Consider the following 25599-nt stretch of genomic DNA (forward strand, 5'->3'; position numbering starts at 1 on the left):
TTTAAAGATTTTAATTAAATAATTTTTTTTTGGCTAAGTTTTTTACTTCTTATTTTTTAACATAAAATAATTTTTATAATTTTATCTCACAGTTAACAAATCATTTATATAGCTTCTCAAAAAAAAAACAAATCATTTATAGAAAATTACGGAATATCACATGGACTCATGGAGTAAGTACTTAAAAAAAAAAAAAAAAACTCTACCATCAATATCTAAAATTAAAATTTAATTGCTTCTCAAAAAAAATTTTAATTTACATTTTTTTTTTAGAGAAATTTACATATTTATTTGGTAATTTAGAAACTAATTTCACTAATAAAAATGGCCACCATAAATTAATCTCAGATTAACATACCCAAAAAAAAAAAAAAAAAAAGAAGAAGAAGGGAAAGACAGAATAACATACCCAAAAAAAAAAAAATTGCTCGTGATTTGAAGAAAACAAAAATAAAACAAAGTTTGATATCATTGCTCTCAAGAAAACAAAAAGGAAAGACAGAATTTTTATTGTTTATTGTGTTGTTAGCTGAGAGAGAGAGAGAGTAGAGAATGGAGGTAGCAGAATTGGATGAAGCACTCAAAGTGTTGGACTCTTCTCTTTCTCTCATCAAATGGCGCCTCAAATCTCAATCTAGGCGCCGACTTGAAATAGGTCCGTTTTCTATTCACTTCCCTCTTTGTGTTTTTCTTCAAATTCCTCATTACTTCGATAATTTATTTTTTGCTTTATTTCACCTAAGACATTCATTTTTCTTACTGTTTTGCTTTCTGGGTTTTTTATTAATTTTGCGTCTTTTCCAAATTTGAGGCTCCATTTCGGTTTTGAGTTTTGATATTATTTGTTTGAATAGTGAAATTCACACCTTATTTTGTTTTAGCTTGAAAAATATGGAACCCCATTTAACCCATAAGGCATTGTAGTTGAGTGTTACTAAATTATGTTCTGGTGTGACTTTTCCTAATAGTTCAAGTTGTTGGAAAAGCTCTAGGCTGTGTTTGGTTATTGAATATGTTTGTAGTTTCTGCTATCATTTATTGGGAAATGAAATGGAAAATTAATGTGAAAATGTGTGGTTGGTTAAGAAATTTATCATTTTTCCAGGAAATGAAAATGCTAAAACTTTTTCAGAACTAAACATGACTTATGATCCAGAATTTTAGTTTCTTTTCCTTTTTGATGGATGTTATGTCCCATTAAGGTGAATTGTTATTTTTGATCAAGTCAATATGGTGTGCAGTGAGTCTGCGATGCTATTACGTTTGGTACACTGATAATTTTCATGTGTTAGAAGCTTATGACTCATTCTCTTGTATGCCATTATTGCTGAAGCATGTAGAACTTGCTCCTTTCCTTACATTTATTTTTCTTGTTTGGTTTTAATTAAAGGGTAAATGCAATTTTGAGTAATTTCTTTTTGTGCTGTTTAAATTGTGATTTTGGAATATCTTCTTGCAGACATACTGGCATTATGTACAGGAATGAGGCCGGTTGTAATGATAGACTATGGTGGAAAGATGCCTGAACTGCAGGAACGACTATGTGCACTTATTAAACTTATTCAAAAGGTTTTACTCAATACTTTTTGTTGGTAAATTCTGCCTTGGTGTTGCTAGTTACTGCCACTGCTTTGAATTTCATTGATTCATTTGTAATTCTTTCTCAATTAATCATCAATTGCAGAACTTACATTTTTTTTTTTTTTTGAATATTAGTTTAATTTTATTAGTTATATGTCATTATATCTCAAAGTTCTGTGTTGTGATCTGATGTCTTAGATCTAACATAAACTGATTGTGTTTCCTTGCTTTGGACATCTTTTTATTTGTGCACTCTGAAATCAATTTTGGTGCTGTGCTGAATCAAGGACCAGCATATTGAACTTGTATTACTTTTATTTGAGTTGTTTGTATGGAGGTACACATATGGGGATGATTTGTCAACATGGAAAGAAGAAAATATGATTTAGAAAAATGTCACACATACAAAACTGGATCCTATCTCAAAGTAAACAATAGTGATCAGAGCCCCCTCAAATTTCTTAACTAGTTAGAACTTAAGGAAAATGGTCCTTTTCTACAGCCACTTACACAGAGGACTCCTGGTGATACCATTTTGCATACTTCAAATCTTTTTTGTCACTGTTCAGAAGCAAGTGCTGACTCTGCTGAGTCATCCTTCAAACTATTTTTTTTCCCTTTTCTATGGATCTCTTGTTCTCAGCTTGCAGCGAAAACTCACTAAATAACATGTAATCATAAATGAGAGCATATAGTATATTCAGGTAATTCTTCAGCATGTTACACCTGTAACCTATGATATCTGATTGGTGTCATAAGGGATGCTACCTATAAAATCCTTGTTATTAGCTACAAAGATCTTTAAGATGCCAGAGGACAAAATGGACCTTCTCAAGTTTTTCTTAGTTATTTTTCCTTGTCACAGGAGGAAGGGGAATGTGCTTCTTGAAGGAAAATGTGGCAATCAATAAGGGTTTGAGGGATATCCCTATGGTTCCTGCATCTCTTGTGTGGTGCCTGGGTACTGGGGTTTGAACTTAACCTCCCCTCTGCCTATCAAAAAAAAAAAAAGGCAGTCAATCAAAAACAAGTTCATTCTGCCATTGAGCTTTGGTTCAAATGGCAAGAGTGAGATTGTGGGTTCAAAACCCATTGAATGCGTATATAATTTACCAATAAGAAAAAATATTTTTCCCCTTCTTTTCGTGTTTGAGAGAGAGAGAGAGAGGAGGAATGCACATAGCAGGGGCCAAAAGAAGAGAGTCTGTGACATAGCCTCCAGAAATTAATCAAACTAAACTCAATTTGGGTCTCCATATCGACTTGAGCTTGATTGGATTGGTAAGCGAAGTTGTTTTCTGGTTTTATATAATTTCACATGCCTCTTTTAACTCTCTTTCTGCCCCATAAAATTTGGTTGGAAAACTTTTTCTTTAATCATAACATAGTTCATATAGGTGGAATTTTGTTAGATGCAATAATCATGTTCTTTCCTTTTATTTAGTAGGACGATCTTGTTTGTTAATAATTAATATACTTTATTTTGAATATACATATATGCAGCAGTCACCCATTTTTGAGCATCTGAAAGTAATGGTTATAGAAGATATGATATATCTAATTCATGTGAAAGGGCTTTCTGAGTATGTTAGGTCAAGCTTGAGCTTAGAAGTACCTCTGCTTTTTGTGGACCTTGAACATGACCCTCCTAAGGTTGGTTCCTGTTGTAGGGTACATGTTTCATAATCTATACCTTCAATATCAGACATTCTCTCTATTTATCAAAAAAAATATATCAGACATTCTCTCCTTTTCCTCTTTGGTGAAGGCCCTCTTCTCATCTTTGTTGCAGATGATAACACAAGCAGAAAATAGCCCAGTAGGAATGCAGCTTATATCAATTCAGAAGTTTTTCTCTACTCTATTTCCTCAAGATGGAATAAAAGATGATCTCCTGCCATGTCACAGGACAGAATCTATGGGTGATGCCACATCTTCTACCCATGAGCTTGTCACTTCTCAGTCTTCTGAATTTATTGATCTTAGTAGCTGCATGCACGATACACTGGTCACTGTGCCAACTTTAAATGGGTAACTTTTTAAACTCACTTTTATAATACATGCATAAATCCTTCTTGTGATGAGGATGGGTGGAACTACATATTTTAAACTCAGCTTCATACAAATATTTTACAAATGTGTTAAAAATATTTCTACCCACATTGGTCAATCAATTAAAGTTTTGGGCTTTGGCCCAAGTAAAAGTTAATTCCAACTCTCAATTTGAATAATATAGTATGTATAAGTGGCATCATTTGATTCGCAGTGGAGAATCAGGAGATTCTTATTGCAAAGAAAAAAAATTATGTTATTTTGGAAATCTTTGTGGGCCATTGCCTGCCTTGGCATTTATGCACGTGTGATATACATGAATTGTGCAGTGGCCCCTAATCTAGTAATGTCCTGTTGAAAAGAATTGATTTTCCCAGCTTTTAGGAAGCAACTGGGTGGGTTTAGTTTCATTGACAGTAGGAATTGCTTGTGATGTTTGGGGAATTCTAAATGTCAAGTGAATCTTCACCAAATTCTTATATAAATTGTACAGACTGTGTTACCTAAACTGCCTAGACAGTTGAATTGCTGGCCCCTTTGTGGTTGAATAGCTAGAAAGCACAGACACGGATATGACACGGAGATACAACAATTTCTGAAAAATTAGGACACAACACGGCGGGAATACATATTAATTAATTAATTATTAAACATGCTTTTATTTATATTTTTTATATATTTGTTAAACATTAATTTTCATATATTGTTAATCATATATCAATTTACGGGCAATAATGGATATAATACTATTAAAAAAAAAAAAAAAAAATCCAAAAACCAAATTACACCCCAGCTATGTCCCATTATATTTAAAAAAAAAAAGGGCTGGTACATGCCTTCAGCTGTGTCCCAGAGGAGTACGCTTGTCTCACAGGTGTTGGACATGGCAGCCAAATTGAGGTGCCCACGCTTTCTAGTTGAATAGTTAATTTGGCTTGAAAAGTTGGTCTTAATATTGTTGGACTACCCCATGCTGTTATTTTCAAGAATGCTTAAATCGGGCATGAGCCTCAAATACACCATTTAACATTGCTTTCTACTCATTGGGAGAAGTGTTTGCTTGAATCAAGTGGACATACCTTAAAACATGCTGTTAGTTCACAACATTATATTTTTTCAACTTATCTGTTGGGATGAATGCAAGTTTATATGGAGAGAAGACCTTATGAGTCTAGAAATTTAGAAGTTTGGTTCTAACTATTAATCACTCTCCAAAACGTTTCTTTAATTTTCAAAAGGACATGAGAAATATGACAAACAAGCAAGAAGTTAAAAGATCGATGGTTCAGGGAAACCTTCATCCCACTCTTTCTGCTTGTAATTTCACTGTTTAGGATCATTGGTGTAAGATTTTTTCCTCAGAATTATGTGCAAGTTGCTAAAAAATGGATTTCTGTCCAGAATGCAAATCTGGATATCTTGAAGAGGCATAAGAAGTAAATGCATTAACCAGTGGGTGAATTATATTTTACTTCTTTTTATTTTTGCTTATTTATTTTTGGTGTGTGTGTGTTTTATGTAGCTTAAATTATTTAGTAAAAAAATAAAAAATCTTTTTGAAATCAGTAGAAAATTAAAGGCAAACTAAGATATAAGAGATCAAGAGTCTTTTCAAGCAAAATTGCTCTTTTGTTTTTATTCTGAGTTAGTTTCTTGATCTAATATATTATATGCATATGAATTGCTAGTGCAACTTTGTACACTAAAAGTTTCTTGATCTAAAAGTCTTTGTGCTTTTTTAGGTTGAAATAGCTACATCATTAAATGTCTACGAAGTAATTATCCCTTTCAAATGAGAAAGTGACTGAAATTACCAACACTCTAGGGAATGTTCCAAAGAATAGACTTATAATAAACTTATTAATTTTCAAAAAACACTTTGTAAGAGCAGTTAGCTAAATTCTTATATCCTCAAAAGATAAACTCATATGATTGTCTTTCTCCTTGAGAATTAATCATAAAATATGCTACATGCTAGTATCATTTCATTGGCGTTTTGGTTAGTTCCATCTTATTATATAAAGTAACCCTGGTTAACTGATTTGCTTCAGATGGCTTCTTGGTTATCCAGTAGTGTACTTGTTCAGCACTGAGCACATTGCTGATGCTATATATAATCTTTCCACCAAGTCTCTTCGTATCTACAAAATATTAGTCTGCAGGTTTGTTGTTCCCAATTCAAGTCTCATATTTATCACTAAAATAAAAAAACCGAGTCTAATATTGTGTCCTGCTGCAACTTGATGGATGATTTCTACTGGTCACAATTAGATAGTTGATGGATTGCTTGGGTACATATTCTTTTTTTCCTTTCTTTCTTTCTCTCTGGTTAGTCTTGGTACTATTAACATTGCATGCTGTACGGTAAAACAGTTTTTTTTTTTTTTTTTTTTTTTTGCAGCAATCCCAAAAAATTATCTTAAATTATTTTCAACGAGTTCACTCTAAGAGAGAAAGTCAAGGTAGTACTTGGAGTCTAAGTTGGAGAAAATAAATTCCTGGCACCCAAGTTTCTCCCCATGGGGAGAACCGGGCAATGCATCATCACAAAACCAAAAAAATTAGTCTTCCTGTCAAATGCATTATTACATCTACTGTATAATTTTTCTTTATTCCTACAAAACCAAAAAATACAGTTTAATTTAATTGAAGGAGACATATGGTGTGTTGATGTTGAAGTTTAAATTTTTGCAGGAATGCTGCCCCCAGTAAAGGATCTCAGCTGGAAGAACTGCTGAGGTAAAAGTCCACTAGATTTTTGCTAATCATTTTAGTTGGTAGAAATCTGATCTAACTAGAATGGAAAATGTCTACGGCTGAAAGGCAAGTTATAGGTTTAGGGAGAGAGAGTAATGTTTAGTTAGTGCATGTATAGTGTAAATATGACTATGATGATAATGATTTGCAGTTCAAACTTTGGGGTTGGTTAATGTTAGGTAGATACATCAAGGTGATAGTTCTTATTGATGATTATGATACTAATAGCTACCATTATGATGCATTCATAAGCAACATGTTGATCCTTTGGCTTTTCTGTAATTTGTTGGAATAGTTTTTCGGTGCCTTATGATCTAAGCATGGGTGGGAGCAAGGAACAATGGGCAGAGGCATTTCTGGCTCATATGCAGGAAAAGTGGGAAAGATGTAGGCCAGCTTGGAGTTCTTTGCAGATGGAGGTTAGTGAATGCTATCCACAAGCCATTGTTTTGTAATAAAATACCCTACCCTATACTTCCCCCATCATCCCTAAAGTTCAAATAAAGAAGGGAATCCGATTTAGAATGTAATTTATTACTACTAAATGACCATGTAACAAATCAATCTTGTTTCAAGTATTGATTTTTTTGGTGGAGGGGCTAACATGATATTGAGAAATTTGAGTTTTATAGCATTTGAATTGTCAATTTTCTTTGAAGTGTACATCTTTATCCTTCTTTTTTTCACCATCATTTCATTTGTGAGAAAGGCTCCAAATTTCTAAGAAGACCTATTCATTTGATCCGAGACATTATGGAACAAGTTTCAATGTTAGACTATGTATGTACACACTTTTTCACAACTTATTGAAGTGGCTAATCAGTGGGTGACAATTCTAATACCACTTTCACATGGACTTGCCTAATCACAACTTACCACCTTAATTCTAGATGATTATCGACCAAGTTTTCACGTAGCACCTTTCCCTTAAAATATATAATAAAAAAATTGCATGCACCAGGCACGAAATGTTTGACATTGAAGTTGAGAAATCAGCTTCTATTTGAATTGTCACATCTTCCTTGAGAAGATTTTTATCCTCAGTCAAACAAATCCAGTCAGGTTCAGATTTTCATTGAGAAGATATTATTTCTTGTATCTAATAATAGTGTCCATCTCAAGAATTGCAAGTTGCAAAGCAATTTGCTGTCCTTCCAATGTCTTTGCTGTCAAGTTAGAATCAAACATCTCAAACCAGTGGTATCTGATTTAGAAAAAAAAGGAAGCAATGAATGGCACCTATAAAAGTCACTTTATCTATTTTACCTCTTTACACCCAACTCAACAGCAATAGAACTATATTTTTAGCTATTTGATTAAAATAATAATAAAAACATCCACCAAAAAAAAATAAAAAACACCAACACGGCACAAACATCCACCACCACCACCACCAATCCATAACAAGAAAGAAAAAATCACCAACCCAAGTCCTTCATCTTTTTCCTCAACCCAAACCAAACAAAAACCACCAATCACAAACAAAATCAAAAATCAAAACAATACACATCGGTGGAACAGATCGGCGGAACAGATCGGCGATGGGACTTGGGAAGATTGGTGATGGGGCATGAGGTAGGTTGGTGAAACAGATTGCCGATGGGGCTTGGGGAGATCGACGATGGAAATGGGGTGGGTTGGTGGAACAGATCAGCAATGAGGGACCTGGCCCGTGAGCTAGAGAGAAAAAAACATTGAGGAAGAAAGAAGAGAAGCCGGAAAGAGAGAGAGAGAGAGAAAATAGGAAATGTTTGTTAAATGAGAGGAGAGAGGAGCGTAATAATTTTTTTTATTTTTTATTTTTTTAAGCTATACCTTCACTGCTGTAGAGCCATTTTTGTATTTTGGTAAAGCTAAATAGCTATTACTTAACTGCTGTGAGCTCTTATTAGAGATTCCCTGCCCTTCTTGAATGTATATATCATCTGCCCCCAGATTCTACTCATCTCATGGGGCCACACACGGGTCTCCAGTCTCCTTACATACCTGAGAAACCTTCACCCATTGTAATCTACTTTTTTTAACCTCGAACCTAGAAATTCTTTTTTTTTTTTTTTAACAAGTTGCTTAGAAAGTCCAAAGAAAATAAGCCATTTGCAATGACTGGCATGTCAACCACGCTCTTGATCCCATCTTTTGGATGAATAAACTAATAAAACAATGCAAAGAAGACTAGCAAAAGAGAGAACTTTAAAAAAAGGTTTATTATTAATGCCTCGAAACACAAGCCTTCCCACCATTACAGGCAGGGAAAAAGGAGTAAAAATGAGCGGGTTCAAACACTTTTTAGTTGAACTGAAAAAAGCAAATCCTATGCAAAAATTACAAAAGCATTAAAAAAAAAAAAAAAAAAAAAGTGCTCCAAAGAAAAAATGTGGTTGGAACAATGAAGCACAACCAAGTCTTTTAAGCTCCTCCTTTAATCAGGCTGAGGGCATCAGACTCGGTTGGAAGGGCAGGGATTGCTCCCTTTTTGGTAGTTGTAATGGCTCCACATGCATTTGCAAATTTGAGAACGGCCCTCAATCTTGGTTCATCCTGCAACCAAAGCATGGAAAACAGATATTGAGGGTGGGTTTGATTATAATAAACAGGTATAAAGAAGAACAAAATCTAATTTTAAAGATGATCCTTTAATTTATAATTTTAAGAAAGCATGCATAAACATCAAATATTTAATTCAAATCTAAGGAATGCAAATGTGTAACACCATAAAAAAAAAATGGGGAGCTAAACACCATCTGAATGTACAATTACTGAACAAGCGAGTACTTACTTCTAGTATGGATTGGTCATCAACGATCTTGCAGAGTAAGGCACCAACAAATGAATCTCCAGCACCAGTTGTATCCACTGTGTTGACACGGAAAGCCTCTACCTCTCCATGGAAGTTCTATGTTCAAACAAGTAAAGATATCACCAAGTGTTAAAGACAAATTTAAGTTTCAGGTTCAGCAATTTAGTACAATTTCAATCTTCCAATAACAATTCATATTAACGCTCAGGTGAGTATCAAACTTGATTGCCGCCTATCTTATGTTCATTAAAATAACACATAAAACTTTGATTAAAATATTAAAAAAAAATTCTGCATAATGACCGCAGAAACCTTCATGCTTTGATTTAAATAGTGCAAAGCCCCATTATTAGAAATCAAGAATTCAGCTAGACCAAACCCCACAGATGGAAAATAAGAGTCAAACTCACAAGTTAGGGGTTGGCCTATGAATAAAATAGTTAGGTAACTTGCACCAAAAACAAAAAGTTAGGTGACAGTAACATTATTTTTCAAGAGCTTTAGATGACACTATCATAGACATCCCCACTTGCAGTACGACAAAGGGAAACAAAGCTGACAGAAAAGGATAAGAAAGAAAGCAATTTGCAGTGGCCAGCCCGAGGCCATGATTGACTGTCTATAATCTTCGCCAAAAAGAGAAAATAAGTTGAATTGATTAGAAGAAATTCAGGTAGTGGTTGAACCAATTCTAGAGTTTATCTAGTGTTTAATTTTTTTATAAACTGGTAAAGCTTATCTAGTCACCTTTTTTTAATTTATTCTAACTGCTAGTCTACAAAATACCACCCCCAAAAAAATACAACCCACTAATGTTATCATTACTATTTTTATAATGTTGTTGCTAAATGACATCTTATAAAGAAGGGAAATGTTAACAAGCACCGTGCGGTGCTGATTAACATTTCCCAAATTGGGTCGGTCTTAATAAAGGTGACAAAAAGTTATTAAAAAAATTGCTAAAAAATGAGGGGCCTGTAAAAAATTGCTATAAAGAAAGCAGAAATCAGATCAGCATTTGGAAATAACATGGGGAAGACAGAAACATGTAACATGATTACAAGAGTTCATACGCTGTAAAGGCTTGGTCAAAAACCAACCACCAGCACTAAAATCTAAGTCTAACAAAGACCTAAAAAATGAGGGGCCTGTGTACATTGTATTGTATTACTAGAGTTCTGATAATTCAAGTTAAACCAAATGGAAATTTATATGATGCACTTTGAACACAAACAATGATGTAGAGTGTGACCCACAAAAAAAAAAATTACAGTGTCTGAACCCCAAGTCAGTTAGAATTCACAAGCTTCACCTAAAGGCGGAGTTTCCCATGTCCCCACCAACACGCCAATTTGCGCGTGGAAGTTTCATGACTTCATCCATTAAGGTATCACCTACCCATTATTAGAGCTAACAAGCTAGAAAGTCCATTTAACTTTTTTTTTTTGGACACTAGCTAACAGTCAAAGTTCAATAGGAACAAAATAGATAAAGCAGTAAATTAAATGAAGTTAGCCCCAACACCGACATACCTTGGTATAGTATCTGCAGCCCAAGTCACCAAGAGTGACAAGGAGGAGCTTCAAGTTGGGGTGCCACAGTGACATTGCAGATTCGTCATCAATCTTATTACTCCCTGTGAGGAACTCAAGCTCCACATCACTAACTTTGATCAAATCAGCCTTATCCCAAATGCTCTTAATCTGCACACGGGCCTCCTCCGGCGATGGCCACAGTGGTAGCCGGAGGTTGGGGTCATAGGAAAGCAGGAGACCAGCATCTTTGGCCACCTCCATTGCCTTTAGGTGTGCTGTTCTGCATGGCTCCACAATCAAGCTTATGGATCCATAGTGAAAAACTTTGGCCTATATAGAATAATAAGAAATTTAATATTAATTGGACTTTTCTCAACCAAAAAAAGACTTGATCAACCATAATTATTTATAAAACGTCAGCCTATAGATACGTACAAATATAATTGGACTCAACAAAGTAAACCCTGATAACAAAAACTGCTTGTTCTACATATTTTATTGGAAAAATAAAAAATAAAATTGAAGGGCAGGTAGTGAGTCAATATCTGGTGCTTGTATCCCCTACCAATTGACAAATGTCGGAAGTTAACGGGTGCCTATTAACATCCATTTTAACAAAATTTTAATATTACTTTTATGAAAAATATTTTAAAAAATTATTATTAAAAAAATCAATTAACTTTTTTTTTCTATACAAAATTTTTAAAAATATTTTATAAAATAATACCCTTAGAACATTAATTAACTTTATTTCATAAATAAAAAAAATTATAATTCATTAAATATTTTATTATGCTCCCCAATTGTACACATAAAGAAAGCAAGGTAAAAGAATACTGACTTTTTAAATAAATAAAGTGCATATTAAGAAAACTGTAAAAAATGAAATTGCCAAAAAAAGCATGGAACGAAAGGAAAGGATTAAAAAACAAGCAAAAATAGAGGACCGTAGATTCCTCACATTGTATTGTGAAAATTGCATAAAATATGTTCCCACCAAACGACCCACCTACATGGGTCCCACAATATATTTATATCCTTATATAACAAAAAGTTCAGATCTTTGTAATGCGTGACAGACAAAAAATAATCTTGCTAATTAACTTAATTTCAGAAGAAAATAAAAAGACCCAAAAGTTTGATTTTTCAAAAAATTATAATCTTTCTCTTTTTGTCTGATTTTTCAAAAGTTTGTTTATTTTTTCCAAAAACGTATAATCTTACCTTTTGGACACATGTGATCATATTAATTTAGCATGCCGTAAGTTCACATGGAAAGTGGAAACTAAATATTTTATTTTATTTTATTTTCCAAAATTAGACCCAAGAGGCAATTCAATCTGGAACACAATCAAACACAATCACAGATCCAAAATAAATCCTCAAAAGTCAAAACAAAAATTGCGTGACCAATAAGAGAGACATGAACTTAGCCCAAAAATTAAAAGAAAGAAACCCAAATAATAAGAAAGAAAGCGCGTGTGATAACGTGAGAGTGGGCACTGCGCGTGGATTGTCAGTCAAAAGTCATGTTCTCACGAAGTTCACAAAAGCCACTAGAAGTCAAAGATGGATATACTATACACGACACGTCACAGTGTTTCCAGAGTCCAACTAATCCACTCTTCCTTACAGCGCGCGACTTCCACTACAACATTAAGCCATCTTGAAATATATATATATATATATATATATATTTTTTTTTTAATTAAAGCATTAAAAATATGCCAAAATTATTATATATTTTATTAATAAGTGTTCAAAATTGTCACATTATTCCCATAATAAAAAATATTCATAATAATTATTTTATTTTGTATTTAAAGTCACCCATTATGTTATTTCTTATTTTTTCAACAAAACAAAACAGATGTTTGATAATCTAAAAAAGAAAAACAAAGGTACGACATACAATTTCACTTCCATGATTCATTCCATCTAACTACACTACACAACATCACATCTCAAAAAAAATATTGTAACTATATTGTTTGACTAGACTCATTTGAAAGAAAAAAAAAATCAATTTTTGATTTTTTACTACTACTAACTCCTTTATTTACCATTCTCAAAAAAAAAAAAAAAAATCCTTTATTTACTACTACCAAGGTTTTTTTTTTTACTAAAAGTCGAGAATATTTCACAATTGGCTAACAATAGTATGCATATATCTAACAAAATGTATTGGGTCCTTATATTCCATCACGAGTCAACAAATCCAAGTTGTAAAATTGGGTATATTTATATATTTATTTTTTTTAAGAGAGTTTCAGCACATGAACCAATAAAAATTGAGTAATTCAACGGTTTAGAAAACTGTTGTTGGGTCTGCGGAGATTTCCAAACACGAGTAGGACCCACTTGGGTCGCCATTGATGACACGTTTTACACGCGACAACACGTGAGAACGGAGCGAGAATCTAGAAACAGTGGAAGAAAAAAAAGAGATCCCCGCCTAGATCTACTCGTGGGACCCACCGTAGCCAGTATTATATACTTTTGCTGACCTGGCAGATCCCAAATGTAGAATTTTCCAAAACCCACACCCCCTTGACCGCGCGTGATCTTCGCTCCCCCACTCCCAAAATTAGCGCACACAAAATAAAAAAAAAAAACACAGAGAGAAAGATAATAGTTAGAGAGAGAAGCTTACGGATCGAATGAGATCAAGATTGAGTTCGTCGGGAGTGAGGAGCATATCGGCGCTAGGATTTCTGTAAAACATGAACTCGCGCTCTCCGTCGGCGCGTAGAGTCACGAACGCGAGCGCCGTGCGCGCGCCCTTGTCGAAGTTGATCCCTTCATCGACGACGCCGTTTTCCCTCAGAATTCCGGCCAGCATGTGCCCGAACTCGTCGTCGCCGAGTTTCCCGACGAACGCCGCTTTCCCGCCGAGCCTCGAGACGGCGATCGCCACGTTGGCCGGAGCGCCGCCGGGAGCCTTGAGGAATCCCGGAGCCTCGGCGAGCGACACGCCGGACACGGTCGGGACGAAGTCGATGAGCATCTCGCCGAACGAGACGATCAAGCCGGCTCCGGTCTTTTCAATAACGCCATTGGGAGCCATCGCTGAGAGACTTTTTTTTAGAGAGAGAAAGTGAAGAAAAAATATCTTTTAGAGAGAGAGAGTTTGAGAGAGGAAAATTAGAGAGACGGGAGGGTCGTATTTATAGAAGGAGAAAAGAGCTTGTGTTGGATCTGATAACATGAGCTTGAGAGTATTAAATTAATTAATAAAATTAAATAATTAAATCTTAATTAATTTTTTTATAGATTTTATTTATTTATTTTACTATTTTCTGACGTGGCTATTGTATTGGGTAATGTGAAAACCGTGGGCTTGATGTAGGGCCCACTGCCAACTCATTGGCTATTTTACTTTATCAAAAAAGAAAAAAAATTAAATTAAATGAAGATAAATTATGGGGAAAATGAGTTATGGAATCAGTGAAATTTTATCTACAAAAGTATATTTCAAATTGGAAAAGAAAACTTTATCCTTATCCATAATAATTTCACTGAACTTATCTACAATGTATAAGAAAATTATTATTTTTTCTTTAAGTGTTTTATTTTATAACCAAAAAAATGAAAATGAAAAAGAAAAAGAAAAATGAATTAGGTAAATATAAATTTAGATGGGAAATGTGTTCATATATGAGTTACGGAAATTAGTAAAATTGGTTGATGAGTTTATAACGTTTTGTCTACAATGTATCGGAACTTTTATTTTATCAAATATGGGTTACAGATATTGGTAAAATTGGTTGATGAGTTTAAGTTGTAAACAACAACATTTTATCTACTATGGATAAAAACACTTTATCCTTATCTTTAATAAAATCAATGAACTTTATCTATAACAAAATATCTAAGAAGATAGTTAGAGATTGATTGGAGTTGCTCTAGTGAGCTTAATATCCTCTGGGCTTTTTAGGTAATTTAATTATTATTTTTATTAAAAGTTATCAAGATATCTCCATTTTTAAGTTTTTGAAATTACAATTTTTTTTTAAAAATCCTATCTATTTGAGTATTTATTAAATTAGTCAATTACGAGTGCAATGCACTTTTCAACAAAATATGATTTTGAGTCATTTTAAGAACACAACAATAACCTTATGGCCCAATAATATTTAACCCCTTTCGTTTAATTTATTTCTCTTATTGACCATAAGAGTAGGTAGTGTTTCCACCCAAACTTACCAATCTGGTAAGATTTTTAATTACTATGATTTTTGTGATGAATTCAAATTCTTGGTTGTTAAATTCTAGAGAAATTAGATTTTTAGTGTTCCAATATTCCATAGGTTTTAAGAAACTAGTTTTAGAAATTTAATATAACTTTAAATGGGGAGAGAAAAAAACTGTCTGGCCATAGTTAAGACCTAATAAAGATGGTTAACTAGTTTTAAACATAATTTATTACTTTTTTTTTTTTTATAGATAAGATATTATTTCAAACATATCCTATTTTATTCAGGGCAATATAGTGTATACAATAATTAATTTTGGTGTAAATAACAATAGAACCTTATATCTATGAATTCAATACAAGAAAATTTACCAATTGTGTTGACTAGAATCTACATGATTAATTACAATTCCAATAATGTGCAATACATTGATTTTAAAACTCTAATTATATTAGTCAATAGAAAACCTATAATTTTGGTAATTCAAGAAAATTTCTTTAAATCTACATGTTTGCCTTTAATTTATAAGGGCATTATAATGATATAATATAATGTTTTTTCTTACATGCACCTTAAAGTATATTTTTAGTTTAATTCGTTGCCTAAATTATGGAATTATGCAATCACTCTCTCAATTGGAATTTTCTTCTTTTGTCATATGACACCTTTTTTTTTTTTGATCATATGACACCTTATAAGTAAATTATAAAGAGCAACTTAGTTGTTATAATTAAAATATATTGATAAATTTTTAAAAAATACTAGGAATAATTATACTTCTCTCTCTTGAGGTTTGGAAAAATGACACTCTACCTCAAAATTTAAGGGAAAAAACATTTTCTTCTCTTAATATCCGATTGACCAAGTTTTGTTAAATTAATATTAAAAATATTGTGTACTAATATGCCCTTTGCTTAATGTCAAATTTCTAAAATGATCTTATTTCTTAAGTAAAATCCATTAGTTTAAAATTTTAATTAAATTGTATTTTAAAACATTAAGTATGAATTTTCTTTTTCTTTTTCTTTTTCCAATAGATTATGGAGAGATTCGCCATTGCAAGTGTTTTGGTGATTGATAAATTTTGCATTTTTATTCTAAATTTATTAGTTATTTTTTTTACTAATATTGATTAAATTTTTATAAAGAGATTCTAGTAAAAATTTATAATGTTTCATTACAAATATAAAAAAAAAAAAAAAAAAAAAAAAAAAAGAAAAAAAAGGAGGGGAGTGTTAATTTCTTCAAACCTCAAAAGAGGGGGTGTAATAAAAGTTAATATGAAATTCATTATTTAATTTTAAAATATTTAATAATATAATACAATTTTTTAATTTGATAAAAATTTGTTTGTGCATGATATGCTTTTAGTCTTTTAACTTTGAAGTTTTTTTTTCTTTAATTTTTATTATCTATTTTACTGTTCAATTCCAATTATAATATTCACATATTTTCACAATTTATATTCGTTTTTTTTGTTTATTTATACATGCAATGCATGTAGTACAAAGAAATCCTCTTGGTTCTTTTGATTAAATTATATGTTTTTTTTATATTAATTTGTGCAATTAGTGCAATGCACAAAAAAATTTAAACAAATATGATTTTTCTCTCATTTATTTTTGTCTAATTAAATATAAAATTAATAATGTAAGGGTAAAATTCCCAAGTCAAACAATGGGCCTTGGGCCCCATACTGAGTCCAGCCACGACTGAGGAGAAAATGAGGCGCCAAAAAGACTTCCAGTCCAACCCTGATAAGTCCAAACTTATTTAAAAAGACGTCCGAGGAGGAGTGTCTCCTCGGACGTACCAAATATGGGCCCAACATGCACTCTATCCATAATAAGGAATTACTCCAAACGAATATTAGTAGTAAGGATGAGCGTCACAAAGCCGGGAGAAGGAAGAGAGTATAGGATGTCCAGGGGGAGACCACAACTGCCGCATTAAATGTAAGGAAGCTACTTTTCTGGCCGCATTAATGTGGAGAGGACAGGCGAACAGTGTTACCTTGGCCACTGCAACTCACAGAAAGGTAAGGTGGATGTTTGATGGGACGGGCACTCAAGTGAAGGTTCAGATGATCAACAAGTGTAAGACTCTTATTACTTTAAGGAGACTATATAAGAGAAGGGCATCCCCATGAAGAGGGGATCGGAAAAAAAGAAAAGAAAGAAGGAGAGATAAAGAGAGAAAGACTATATCCTTTAATCAGGAACAGAGGTGCACCCATACGTCTCCTCGGACCAAACATCCAGTGGACATAAAGGAGATATTCTTACGTTCAACTGCTACATGGCCTAAAATTAACTAACATTCACGTCGTTAAGGCCTAGTTCTGTAACTCGCTCTCTACAAATTCATTGTTTAGGGTTCTTTGGACTAGAATCACCTACCTGCTGGGCCTGGGCCCCAAAAACTGACCCTACAAATAATTATGATAATTATTTATAGACATTTATTATGATTATATATATATATATATATATATATATATATATGAAACAATTTAAAAAAAGTATGATAGGTCAAGATTTAATTGAGGCTTTAAATTCTTCTAAAAAAATTTGAAGGTTTAAATATAGATTATAATCTAAATTTAATTTAAAAATATATATTAAAATAATGAGTAACAACGAGTAAATTGTGAGACTTCAAAAGTTTATGTGGAAAAATATTTTAAAGTTCACTAAATTTATATATTTCAGGTTACAGATAGAAAATAGATTACGGTTTATTACAAAATATTATATGAATATAAATATTTATTTAGCCATGGCATGTAAATATGATATTGAGAGTTAAAGTGAAAATACATTTTATTCAAATTGGTGGAAAAATGTTACAGTATCATATATTATTGAATAATTTAAGGTAAAAATATTATTTTCGTCCTTAAACTTTATTAAAATGAAATTATAAAAAAGAAAAATTAAAAAATATATTCAAGGACAGAAAGTGACAAACTTTTAAAGTTTAAGGGCAAAAAAAAAAAGAAAGAAAAAAACTTAGTATAAACTAGAGGGATGATGATGATATTTTAGCCAAAATACAATGCGATTTTATTTTTTTTTTATTTTGTTTTTGGAGTGATAAAGAGCCACAGGATTAGAGAGTGATTAGACATTTTACTTTTGAAAAAGAATGCTTAGAGATTTATTACACTCTCATTTACAACAGGTAACTTTTATTACTAAGCCAGAATATATTGACGACTTTTACTAAATTGAACAGGTTTCATACTTCCTTTCAAAAAAAAAAAAAAAAAACAGGTTTCATACTTGGAGCAGTAGTATATAATATAAATAAAGTAAGGTTTAGGTACGATATTTAAGTACTGTTTCTTATATTTTTCCCTTAAAATTCTGTCATGTGACTTTTTTCTTATGGATGAAAGTGTATTTTTTAAATTAAGTAGCCACATGAAAAAATCTAAAAAAATGACTTTAAAAAACAGCACCTAAGATACTATACATAAATTTTGACATTTTTCTATTTATTTTGTATAAAATGGACAAAAAGTACCATGCCCCCTCAACTATTAGTAAAAATAAAAAAAACATATATATATATATATATTTATTAGTCATCTTATTCTTCATATTTTATTTATTTAATAGATACAAAATCCACAACATTTTTATATTTATTTTTATAAAATGGACAAAAAGTACCATGCCCCCTCAATTATTAGTAAAAAAATGAAAGGAAAAAAAAAACATATCTTTTTGTCAACTTCTTATAAATATTTTATTTATTTAAATCCACAACATTACTTGAAATTAATACGCTTAAAACCAACATCATAACTCACTATCACAGAGTGACAACAACCATATGGTGGGAAATTTTTTTGAGTAATGACATAGATGACAGATCCACTAGGTTTATTTATATGGACAAAACTTACGTACAGTACCTCAGGTGTTGTTTCTTAAGTTTTCCTCTTAAAATTCTGTCATATTGCTATTTAACTTAAAAAATACACTTCCATTCATGAGAAAATAATCATATGACAGAATCTTAAGAGAGGAACCTAAAGAACAGTATTGTACTTAAGTCTTGCTCATAAAAAAATGTTGTGGATTTTGCATCTATTAAAGAAATAAATATAATGTTAAGAATAAGATGACTAATAAATATAAATATATATATATATATATATATATTTTACTAATAGTTGAGGGGGCATGGTACTTTCTGTCCATTTTATACAAAATAAATACAAAAATGTTGTGGATTTTGCATCTATTAAATAAATAAATATAATATTAAGAATAAGATGACTAATAGATATGTTTTTTTTTTTTTTTACTAATAGTTGTGGGGGGCATGGTATTTTCTGTCCATTTTATACAAAATAAATACAAAAAATAGTTTGCAAGTGGCAAGTATAAAATTTCTGCATACGCTATGAATGGAAAGCCCGATTGTGACAACGAAAGTTACATATAGTGGTGGAGGAAATTATCTATGGCAATGGAATGGAAATGGAGTGTCTCACAAGTCACAACAAATGAAATTCTTGGATGCATTGCAACATTTGATACCTTGTGGGGGGAGGTCAAAACGGAATTATCTGCTCGCTCCTATATAGAAAGTTCGTTACCCAAAACTGCCCTTCAAAATAAAAGGCGAACGAATAATTAGATATGGTTACTTACTAGTGCCTCCAACGAGTGACGGATCTAGAAAATTTTCTCAAGAGGGGTCAAGCACCGTAGAGTATTATTATATTCTAGTAGTTTTAATTCTCTCAATATAAATACATATGTTATTCTCAATATATATATATATATATATAAATGCATATGAATATTTTTTTTGGAAAACAACAAAAATATTCTGCTAGAAAGATTTACTTATATATTTTTACAACTTATGCTTTAAATGCTCCTAAAATTAATGATTTATATATGAAAAAAAAAAAAAACAAACAAAAAACCCTCAATATTAAAGTTTTTGGAAAATCTAGAAGAACCCCTTTTTACCTCCAACTACATCACTTTGCATTAAATAAGATGTGACATGTCCCTTAAGCGGAAATTTTTAAGATCTGTTTGGAAATGCCTCACAATACAACTAATTAGGTAGAATGTCACATTCGCTAAAAGCATGATTTAGGAGGATGTAATAATCAGAAATATGTCATAAGATACATAATCAATTGAGTCTTTTTAACGTAAACACGTGATAATCAAATTATTTTTTCATTGTGCAATTGACTCAAACCCCAAGGGATGTTTTTGCATTTTGGCCATTAATAAATACCTCTTGATTTTTTAGACAGGCTTCCTTATAATTCTATAGGCGAGAAAACAAGAAATTATGACGGTTCACAGTCATCTCTTTCACATCCCTTTTTCCCCACAATTTGCAATATAGGTTTATGGCATGGCTTGCAATTTTATTGATAAATACTGAAATATTAGTCACTGTTTTTTTATTTTATTTTTTTGATAGGTAGTATAGTTTTATCTTTCTAGTGAAATTTAAGACACCTTTCCAGTAATTTACCTTTAAAATAGGGATTTTTTCTTAATAAAAAAGATTGTGACACTTATGAGTTATGATGTTTGTTGCAGTTAATTTCGTCACACCTTAATGTCAAAATAAATGAAATATTAAAAAGAAAATAGAAATAAAATGATACAAATTCCTTTTAGTTTCTCAAAAAACCAAAAAATGCGACCACAGATCTCATCTATAGCCGCGTTTTTAGTAAACGCGGCTAAAAAAATGCCCCAAGAGAAATTAAAAATGTCTAGAAGAGAAATTAAAAATGTCTAGAAGAGAAATTAAAAATGAAGGCATACTTGTAAGTTGTAACTCTATACTTTCTGAGGTGAGATATTTATCTCATTTCTTATCCTTATTATTTTTTTTATTGATGATAAATTTGAATCTATAGTGCCTACTTTATGATATTATTCTTTATTATTAAGCAAAGATATCAGTTGCTTATTTACAAGTTTTGAAAAATATCAAAATTTAAAAGTATGCTATTATTTTGCCGATTTTCAACAAATAAACAAATAATTTTTAAGTAAGAAGTTAATCAAAAGGAATGCTTAGTTTATAGGTGATTTTAATTTTATTTCATATTTCATGTATAACATATATTACTACAAAAAACTGGACTTATACACATTTTAGAGATTAGGAATTTGAAATTTCTCTCAAACCAATTTTGTGATCATTTTATTTTTGGAATTAGAAACTCCAATTTTGATTGAGGAATTAGGAATTCCAATGAATTAATGACGTTGGAATTAAATATTCCATTAAATTAGTTTGAAATAATTAGAACTCCACTCTATTTAAAATAATTTTGGGGGGTCAAAGGAATTATATTATTTTAAATTAGTGAAGTCAAAAACTCCAAATTGTTTAATTGGTGGAGTCAATGACTCCCTTTGAATTAATTTGAAGCAATTAGAAACTTCACTCCATTAAAAATAAATTATAATGGTGGAGTCAAGGACTCCATGGATTTATCTGATTTGTAGAGTCTAAGACTCTTATGTTTAAATTGGTAGAGTCAATGACTCCATTAAATTAATTTATAATGGTAGATTGATAATTGATTTGTAGAGTCAAGAACTATAATATTTAAATTAGTAGAGTCAAGGGTTTCATTAAATTAATGGATAATGGCAAAGTCAAGGATATTAATATTTAATTTGGTAGAGTTAAGGACTCCATTAAATCTATATATAAGCGCTCTTTTATTTTTTTGGATAAAGGTTAATAATTTACATATATTATAATTTGGAAATATGTATATATATATATATATATAATTTTTTTTTTATAAACAAATAAAAAGGATAAATTTTAAAGATAAGCTATAATTTCTTTTTTGAACGTGTGTTTGAAAGTTGTAAGGACGCGATTCGTGACGGACCGTGACAGTGTCGGGTTCGCACGTAAAAAGGCCCCTAACAATATCATTTGTAGAGCGTGGGTTTGAAAGGCTAGGCCTTGATCGATAGGCGGTGGGTTTTTCGCGGTGTTCGTACGAGTTTAAGGTTTCCTTCACCCCTGGAGTCTTTCTCCTGGAGGTGGGCTGGGAGGCTCTGGTTTTTGGCCATTTTTCCCAACCCCCCTTTTAGGTTACTTCTTTTTCCTTTTATATTCGCCTGCGTTCATTGTCCTTCGTCCACGTATAGGGTCAATCTTTCCAAAATTGATACTTGTCCCATCAGCCCATATTCAAAGTCGTTGGGGGTGGTTGTAAAAGCCAGAAACTGCGGCTCTGTCAGGTTCAGAGCATTGAATGGCAGTAAGAGCAGCTTTCCCTGGATATTTTAGATCTTTTGTCCTGGTTTCGGTCCTATACCGTTTCTGCCCTCCTTTCAGGGGGGGAACTTTGGGTCTGCCGAGGACTGAGCCGTCCTCGGCGATGTCCATAGGCTATTCGGTCGAGTTTGGGCCATAGCCCTCCTCGGCTTGGGCCTTCGGATTTTCCCCAGGTAGATGGGCCCGGCCCGTAAATCGTTTGGGCCCCACAATAGCCCCTCAAAACCCGGCTGTCCAACCTCTTGGTTGGAAAGGGGGGTTTTGGTGATGCCAAACCTCTTCCTACGGCCCAATCAATTTGGCCTTTTAATGATGCTGGCGGCTTCTCATCTGTCCAAGAAACGCGCCGGTCTATGAGGTAGCCTTTTGATTTCGCGCTTGATGCGCTCTTACCGCTTGGGTATCCCAAAACGTGCTTTTAATAATCACTATTTACGAGATTACTTTAATTCGACGGTTTATTTTGATGGGGTGGAGAAGTGGAACCGGCGTGTTTGGGTTTGCTGATTCCTTCGGAGATCTGAACCTATTAAATGCCCCCCGCTCCGCCCTCTGTATAAGTAGGACAGGAGGAGGTGATTGTTTTTACCAAAAATCCCTTTTCATCCTCCTGCGACTCTGGAATACTTAGCCTCCCTTAAGATTCGGTTTACTCGCTGGTTTATACACTTAATCGTAAAATACTTTACCATAACAACAAGGGATGCAAAAGCCCCACCCCTCCCAAAAACGCCACGTTCCGATAAAGCTTATCATGGCTCGATCGGGACAAGGATGGCGAAGACTCAAAATCAACTTCATCCTTCTTTCAGTCAAAATCCGAAGCAGGGACTCGTCACGTCAAACTTTCGACGTGACTGAGTCAAGAACACCCAAGATCGTTACCATCCGGCTCCTCACGAGCGTACCTAATATGGCACCGGCGTGTTAGGAGTCAGGGCTGAGGCAGGGGCTAAGTGCTTCTGCTTCTCCCTCTTTTGCTCCTTGGTGCCCTCCCCCTCCCTCTTCTTATTGTCTTCCCAGCACCAGTTCCGCCCTGGTGCTGTTTCTTTTCTATCTTTTGTTCCTCTCTTTGTCTCTTCATCTCTCTCTCTTCTTCTCCTCCTTCTTTACTCATGTCCTCCATTTTCTTTATTCATCCCCTTCATCTTCGTCATTGATTTCTTCCTTACTATTTCCTTCTTCTTCATTCATTTTCTTTTTTAAAGTGAGTCCCTCTCTCAGTATGAGCAGCAATGAGGCGGAGATTAGAGAAACTTTGAAGACGAGTTTAAAAGACGCTTGACAGTTTACTTTTCTGTACTACAGATGTAATGGTTGCTTAGGCAGTTCACATTTTGTATAGGCTCGTTTGAGCCCCTTTTTTGTATGTTGTAGCAATTTTTCATATTAATAAAGATTGTTATCTACCTTATTTCGCATATTATGTCTTTACGTTTTCATAAATTTGCAAGCACTGCTCGGCACAATGAGATAGCATCTAAATCAATGACGACTGAAACCAAAAGACTTGATAAAAAAAAGACGTCGCCATAACTTTAATAGAAATGCTTGGCCTAACAGGCCGATCAATGAAGAGTAATACTTACCCAATGTCAACCGAGGTGAAAAACGAAGGCTTGATGTCATGTAAGGAATAACTATTTGAAGATATAGCACCCACCAAATGAGCGGCCTTCTTATATGACTAAGCGCTGGGGCGTTCCACCCCCTTCCTTACACCTTTATTGGTCTTAACATTTTATGGCGTTTAAGCCGTGGATGAAGTGACCTGACATTTTTACCAAGTAACCTTTCTTATGAGATTCAAACCTTTTCTTATCCAGGTATTTGGTTTTCCCATAGGCTTGAGTCCGAGGACCATACAAGGCCTTGGTTCTGTCCAATAACTTGTAATTTTTATAATTTTTCGTGCTTGGCTTCCCCATAGGCTTGAGTCCGAGGACCATACAAGGCCTTAGTTCTGCCCAAAAACTTGTAATTTTTATAATTTTTCGTGCTTGGCTTCCCCATAGGCTTGAGTCCGAGGACCATACAAGGCCTTGGTTCTGTCCTTGGGCCCATATGCCGAACGGGCCTGGGCCGCGAATTTACTGGGCCCACAAATTAAGAGGTGTTTCCATAACTTTTGATCACGCGGTACCTTTTGGCGTCCCAGTGTTCGAGGTGCACCTTCTCGAGACTCCTTTAACCTCAGGGTTGCAGACGACGTTGGAAGTCGAGCCAGAGACGTTTTGTCTGTAGCGTTCCTTGGGACGCTGCGCGAATTAAATGCCACCACCCTATCTTTTAACATAAATAGGAGAGAAAGTTGCTCTATCCACACACAAATCCTTCAGATTCCTCCCTTAGTTCATCATGCTTGAGGCAGGGCTTGGGAAAAAGGAGCTCCCTCCGCCACAAAGGCGTCATGTCCCTCTGAGACTCAGAGTAGGGAGGTACGGGCCAAGGAGGTGCAAGTCCAAGGGAGCATTCCATTTCGTCATAGGGGAGAGGGTCTTTTTCCCTCTTTTAGTCAAAATCCGAAGCAGGTTCTGGTCATGCCAGTTTTTCGGTATGTCCAGAGAAGGAATTTCCACCATCAGCACTGTCTGCCTTGTAGCAAGCAAATTTTTGTGGGGGCTTCCCAACCTCAAGCTCCTAGCACCTTTTCTGTAGATGGTGTTAGCCTGAGGTCAGGTTCTTTGGCTGCCTGAGTTATGGGCATGCAGAAGTGTCGAGGAATAGTTTCCTTAGACAACAACTTGGCGCAGTAGCCAACCTCTCCTCTGAGCTGTCCCCACGGCTTTCTCTCCACTCGCTTGTATTTCCCTTTACTTATGTAGTCAGCTTTAGTGTAAGCTTGTTTCAGCTTTTTATTGTACACTGTACTGTTCCTTTGTCTTAATAGAACAGGAGTCCATTTCTCTATACATATCTTTCTTCTCCGTAACAACTACTTTATGCATGAATATTAAATGCAAGCTTGCTCTTAAGGATATTCCGAGCAGAAAAAATGCTTTAATACAGGTTCCTACTAATTCAAACTCACAAATATTATCAAGTATAACAATGATAACTTTCAATAAATTAAATTCTTGGAACTAACCGGGATAAGCGCTGAGTACTACGCGATGCATGCTAGACCAATGTCCGAGAACGATAATCTCTAAATAATTCGTCTGAAAGGGTAGCTAAGTAGCGAGGGACTTTGATTGTGTTTTTGGGTAATGAATTGCGTCGTACCGGATCAACCCCTTTGACACTAGGGACCCGAGGGCAGATTGTGGAATCTATGCATTCAAGGTATTAACCCATTTGTGAACTAGGAGTCCTCCTCGGATGGATTTTGAGGTTTACGTGCCATAGTTGGTTCCACATCCAGGTAGTTGGTTTT

General features: G+C 33.6%; 2 protein-coding genes across 5 annotated transcripts; one reads left to right on the forward strand and one right to left on the reverse strand.

The window, feature by feature from the left end:
• Positions 1-480: 480 nt before the first annotated feature.
• LOC115989716 lies at positions 481-7226 on the forward strand. Of its 4 annotated transcripts, none has more exons than XM_031113536.1 (7): positions 481-655; positions 1460-1569; positions 3085-3234; positions 3374-3612; positions 5685-5795; positions 6328-6372; positions 6686-7226. In XM_031113536.1, exons 1-7 carry the CDS (start codon positions 553-555, stop codon positions 6843-6845), a joined length of 918 nt encoding a protein of 305 aa, XP_030969396.1. In that variant the 5' UTR covers positions 481-552; the 3' UTR covers positions 6846-7226. The 4 variants fall into 4 exon arrangements, with proteins under 4 accessions (XP_030969396.1, XP_030969397.1, XP_030969398.1 ...); XM_031113537.1 differs by having other exon boundaries at positions 3088-3234; XM_031113538.1 differs by lacking the exon at positions 5685-5795.
• Positions 7227-8483: 1257 nt separating this feature from the next.
• On the reverse strand, positions 8484-13862 carry LOC115989715 (fructokinase-2). Its single transcript, XM_031113535.1, has 4 exons — positions 13376-13862; positions 10720-11052; positions 9167-9283; positions 8484-8928 (listed from the first exon to the last, which is right to left on the reverse strand). Exons 1-4 carry the CDS (start codon positions 13787-13789, stop codon positions 8797-8799), a joined length of 996 nt encoding a protein of 331 aa, XP_030969395.1. The 5' UTR covers positions 13790-13862; the 3' UTR covers positions 8484-8796.
• Between the last annotated feature and the right edge of the window lie 11737 nt (positions 13863-25599).

This window comes from Quercus lobata, chromosome 5, assembly GCF_001633185.2.
Source record: "Quercus lobata isolate SW786 chromosome 5, ValleyOak3.0 Primary Assembly, whole genome shotgun sequence".
Taxonomy (NCBI): domain Eukaryota; kingdom Viridiplantae; phylum Streptophyta; class Magnoliopsida; order Fagales; family Fagaceae; genus Quercus; species Quercus lobata.

Bases quoted from the DNA above. Each gene is read 5' to 3' on its own strand.
- LOC115989716 (XM_031113536.1), top strand. From the start codon at position 553: ATGGAGGTAGCAGAATTGGATGAAGCACTCAAAGTGTTGGACTCTTCT. The intron at 656-1,459 runs GTCCGTTTTCTA...ATCTTCTTGCAG, and splicing joins TAGGCGCCGACTTGAAATAG to ACATACTGGCATTATGTACA. The intron at 6,373-6,685 runs GTAAAAGTCCAC...TTGTTGGAATAG, and splicing joins CAGCTGGAAGAACTGCTGAG to TTTTTCGGTGCCTTATGATC.
- LOC115989715 (XM_031113535.1), bottom strand. From the start codon at position 13,789: ATGGCTCCCAATGGCGTTATTGAAAAGACCGGAGCCGGCTTGATCGTC. The intron at 11,053-13,375 runs GTAAGCTTCTCT...TATTCTATATAG, and splicing joins ATCTTGATCTCATTCGATCC to GCCAAAGTTTTTCACTATGG. The intron at 8,929-9,166 runs GTAAGTACTCGC...CTTTGGTTGCAG, and splicing joins ATGACCAATCCATACTAGAA to GATGAACCAAGATTGAGGGC.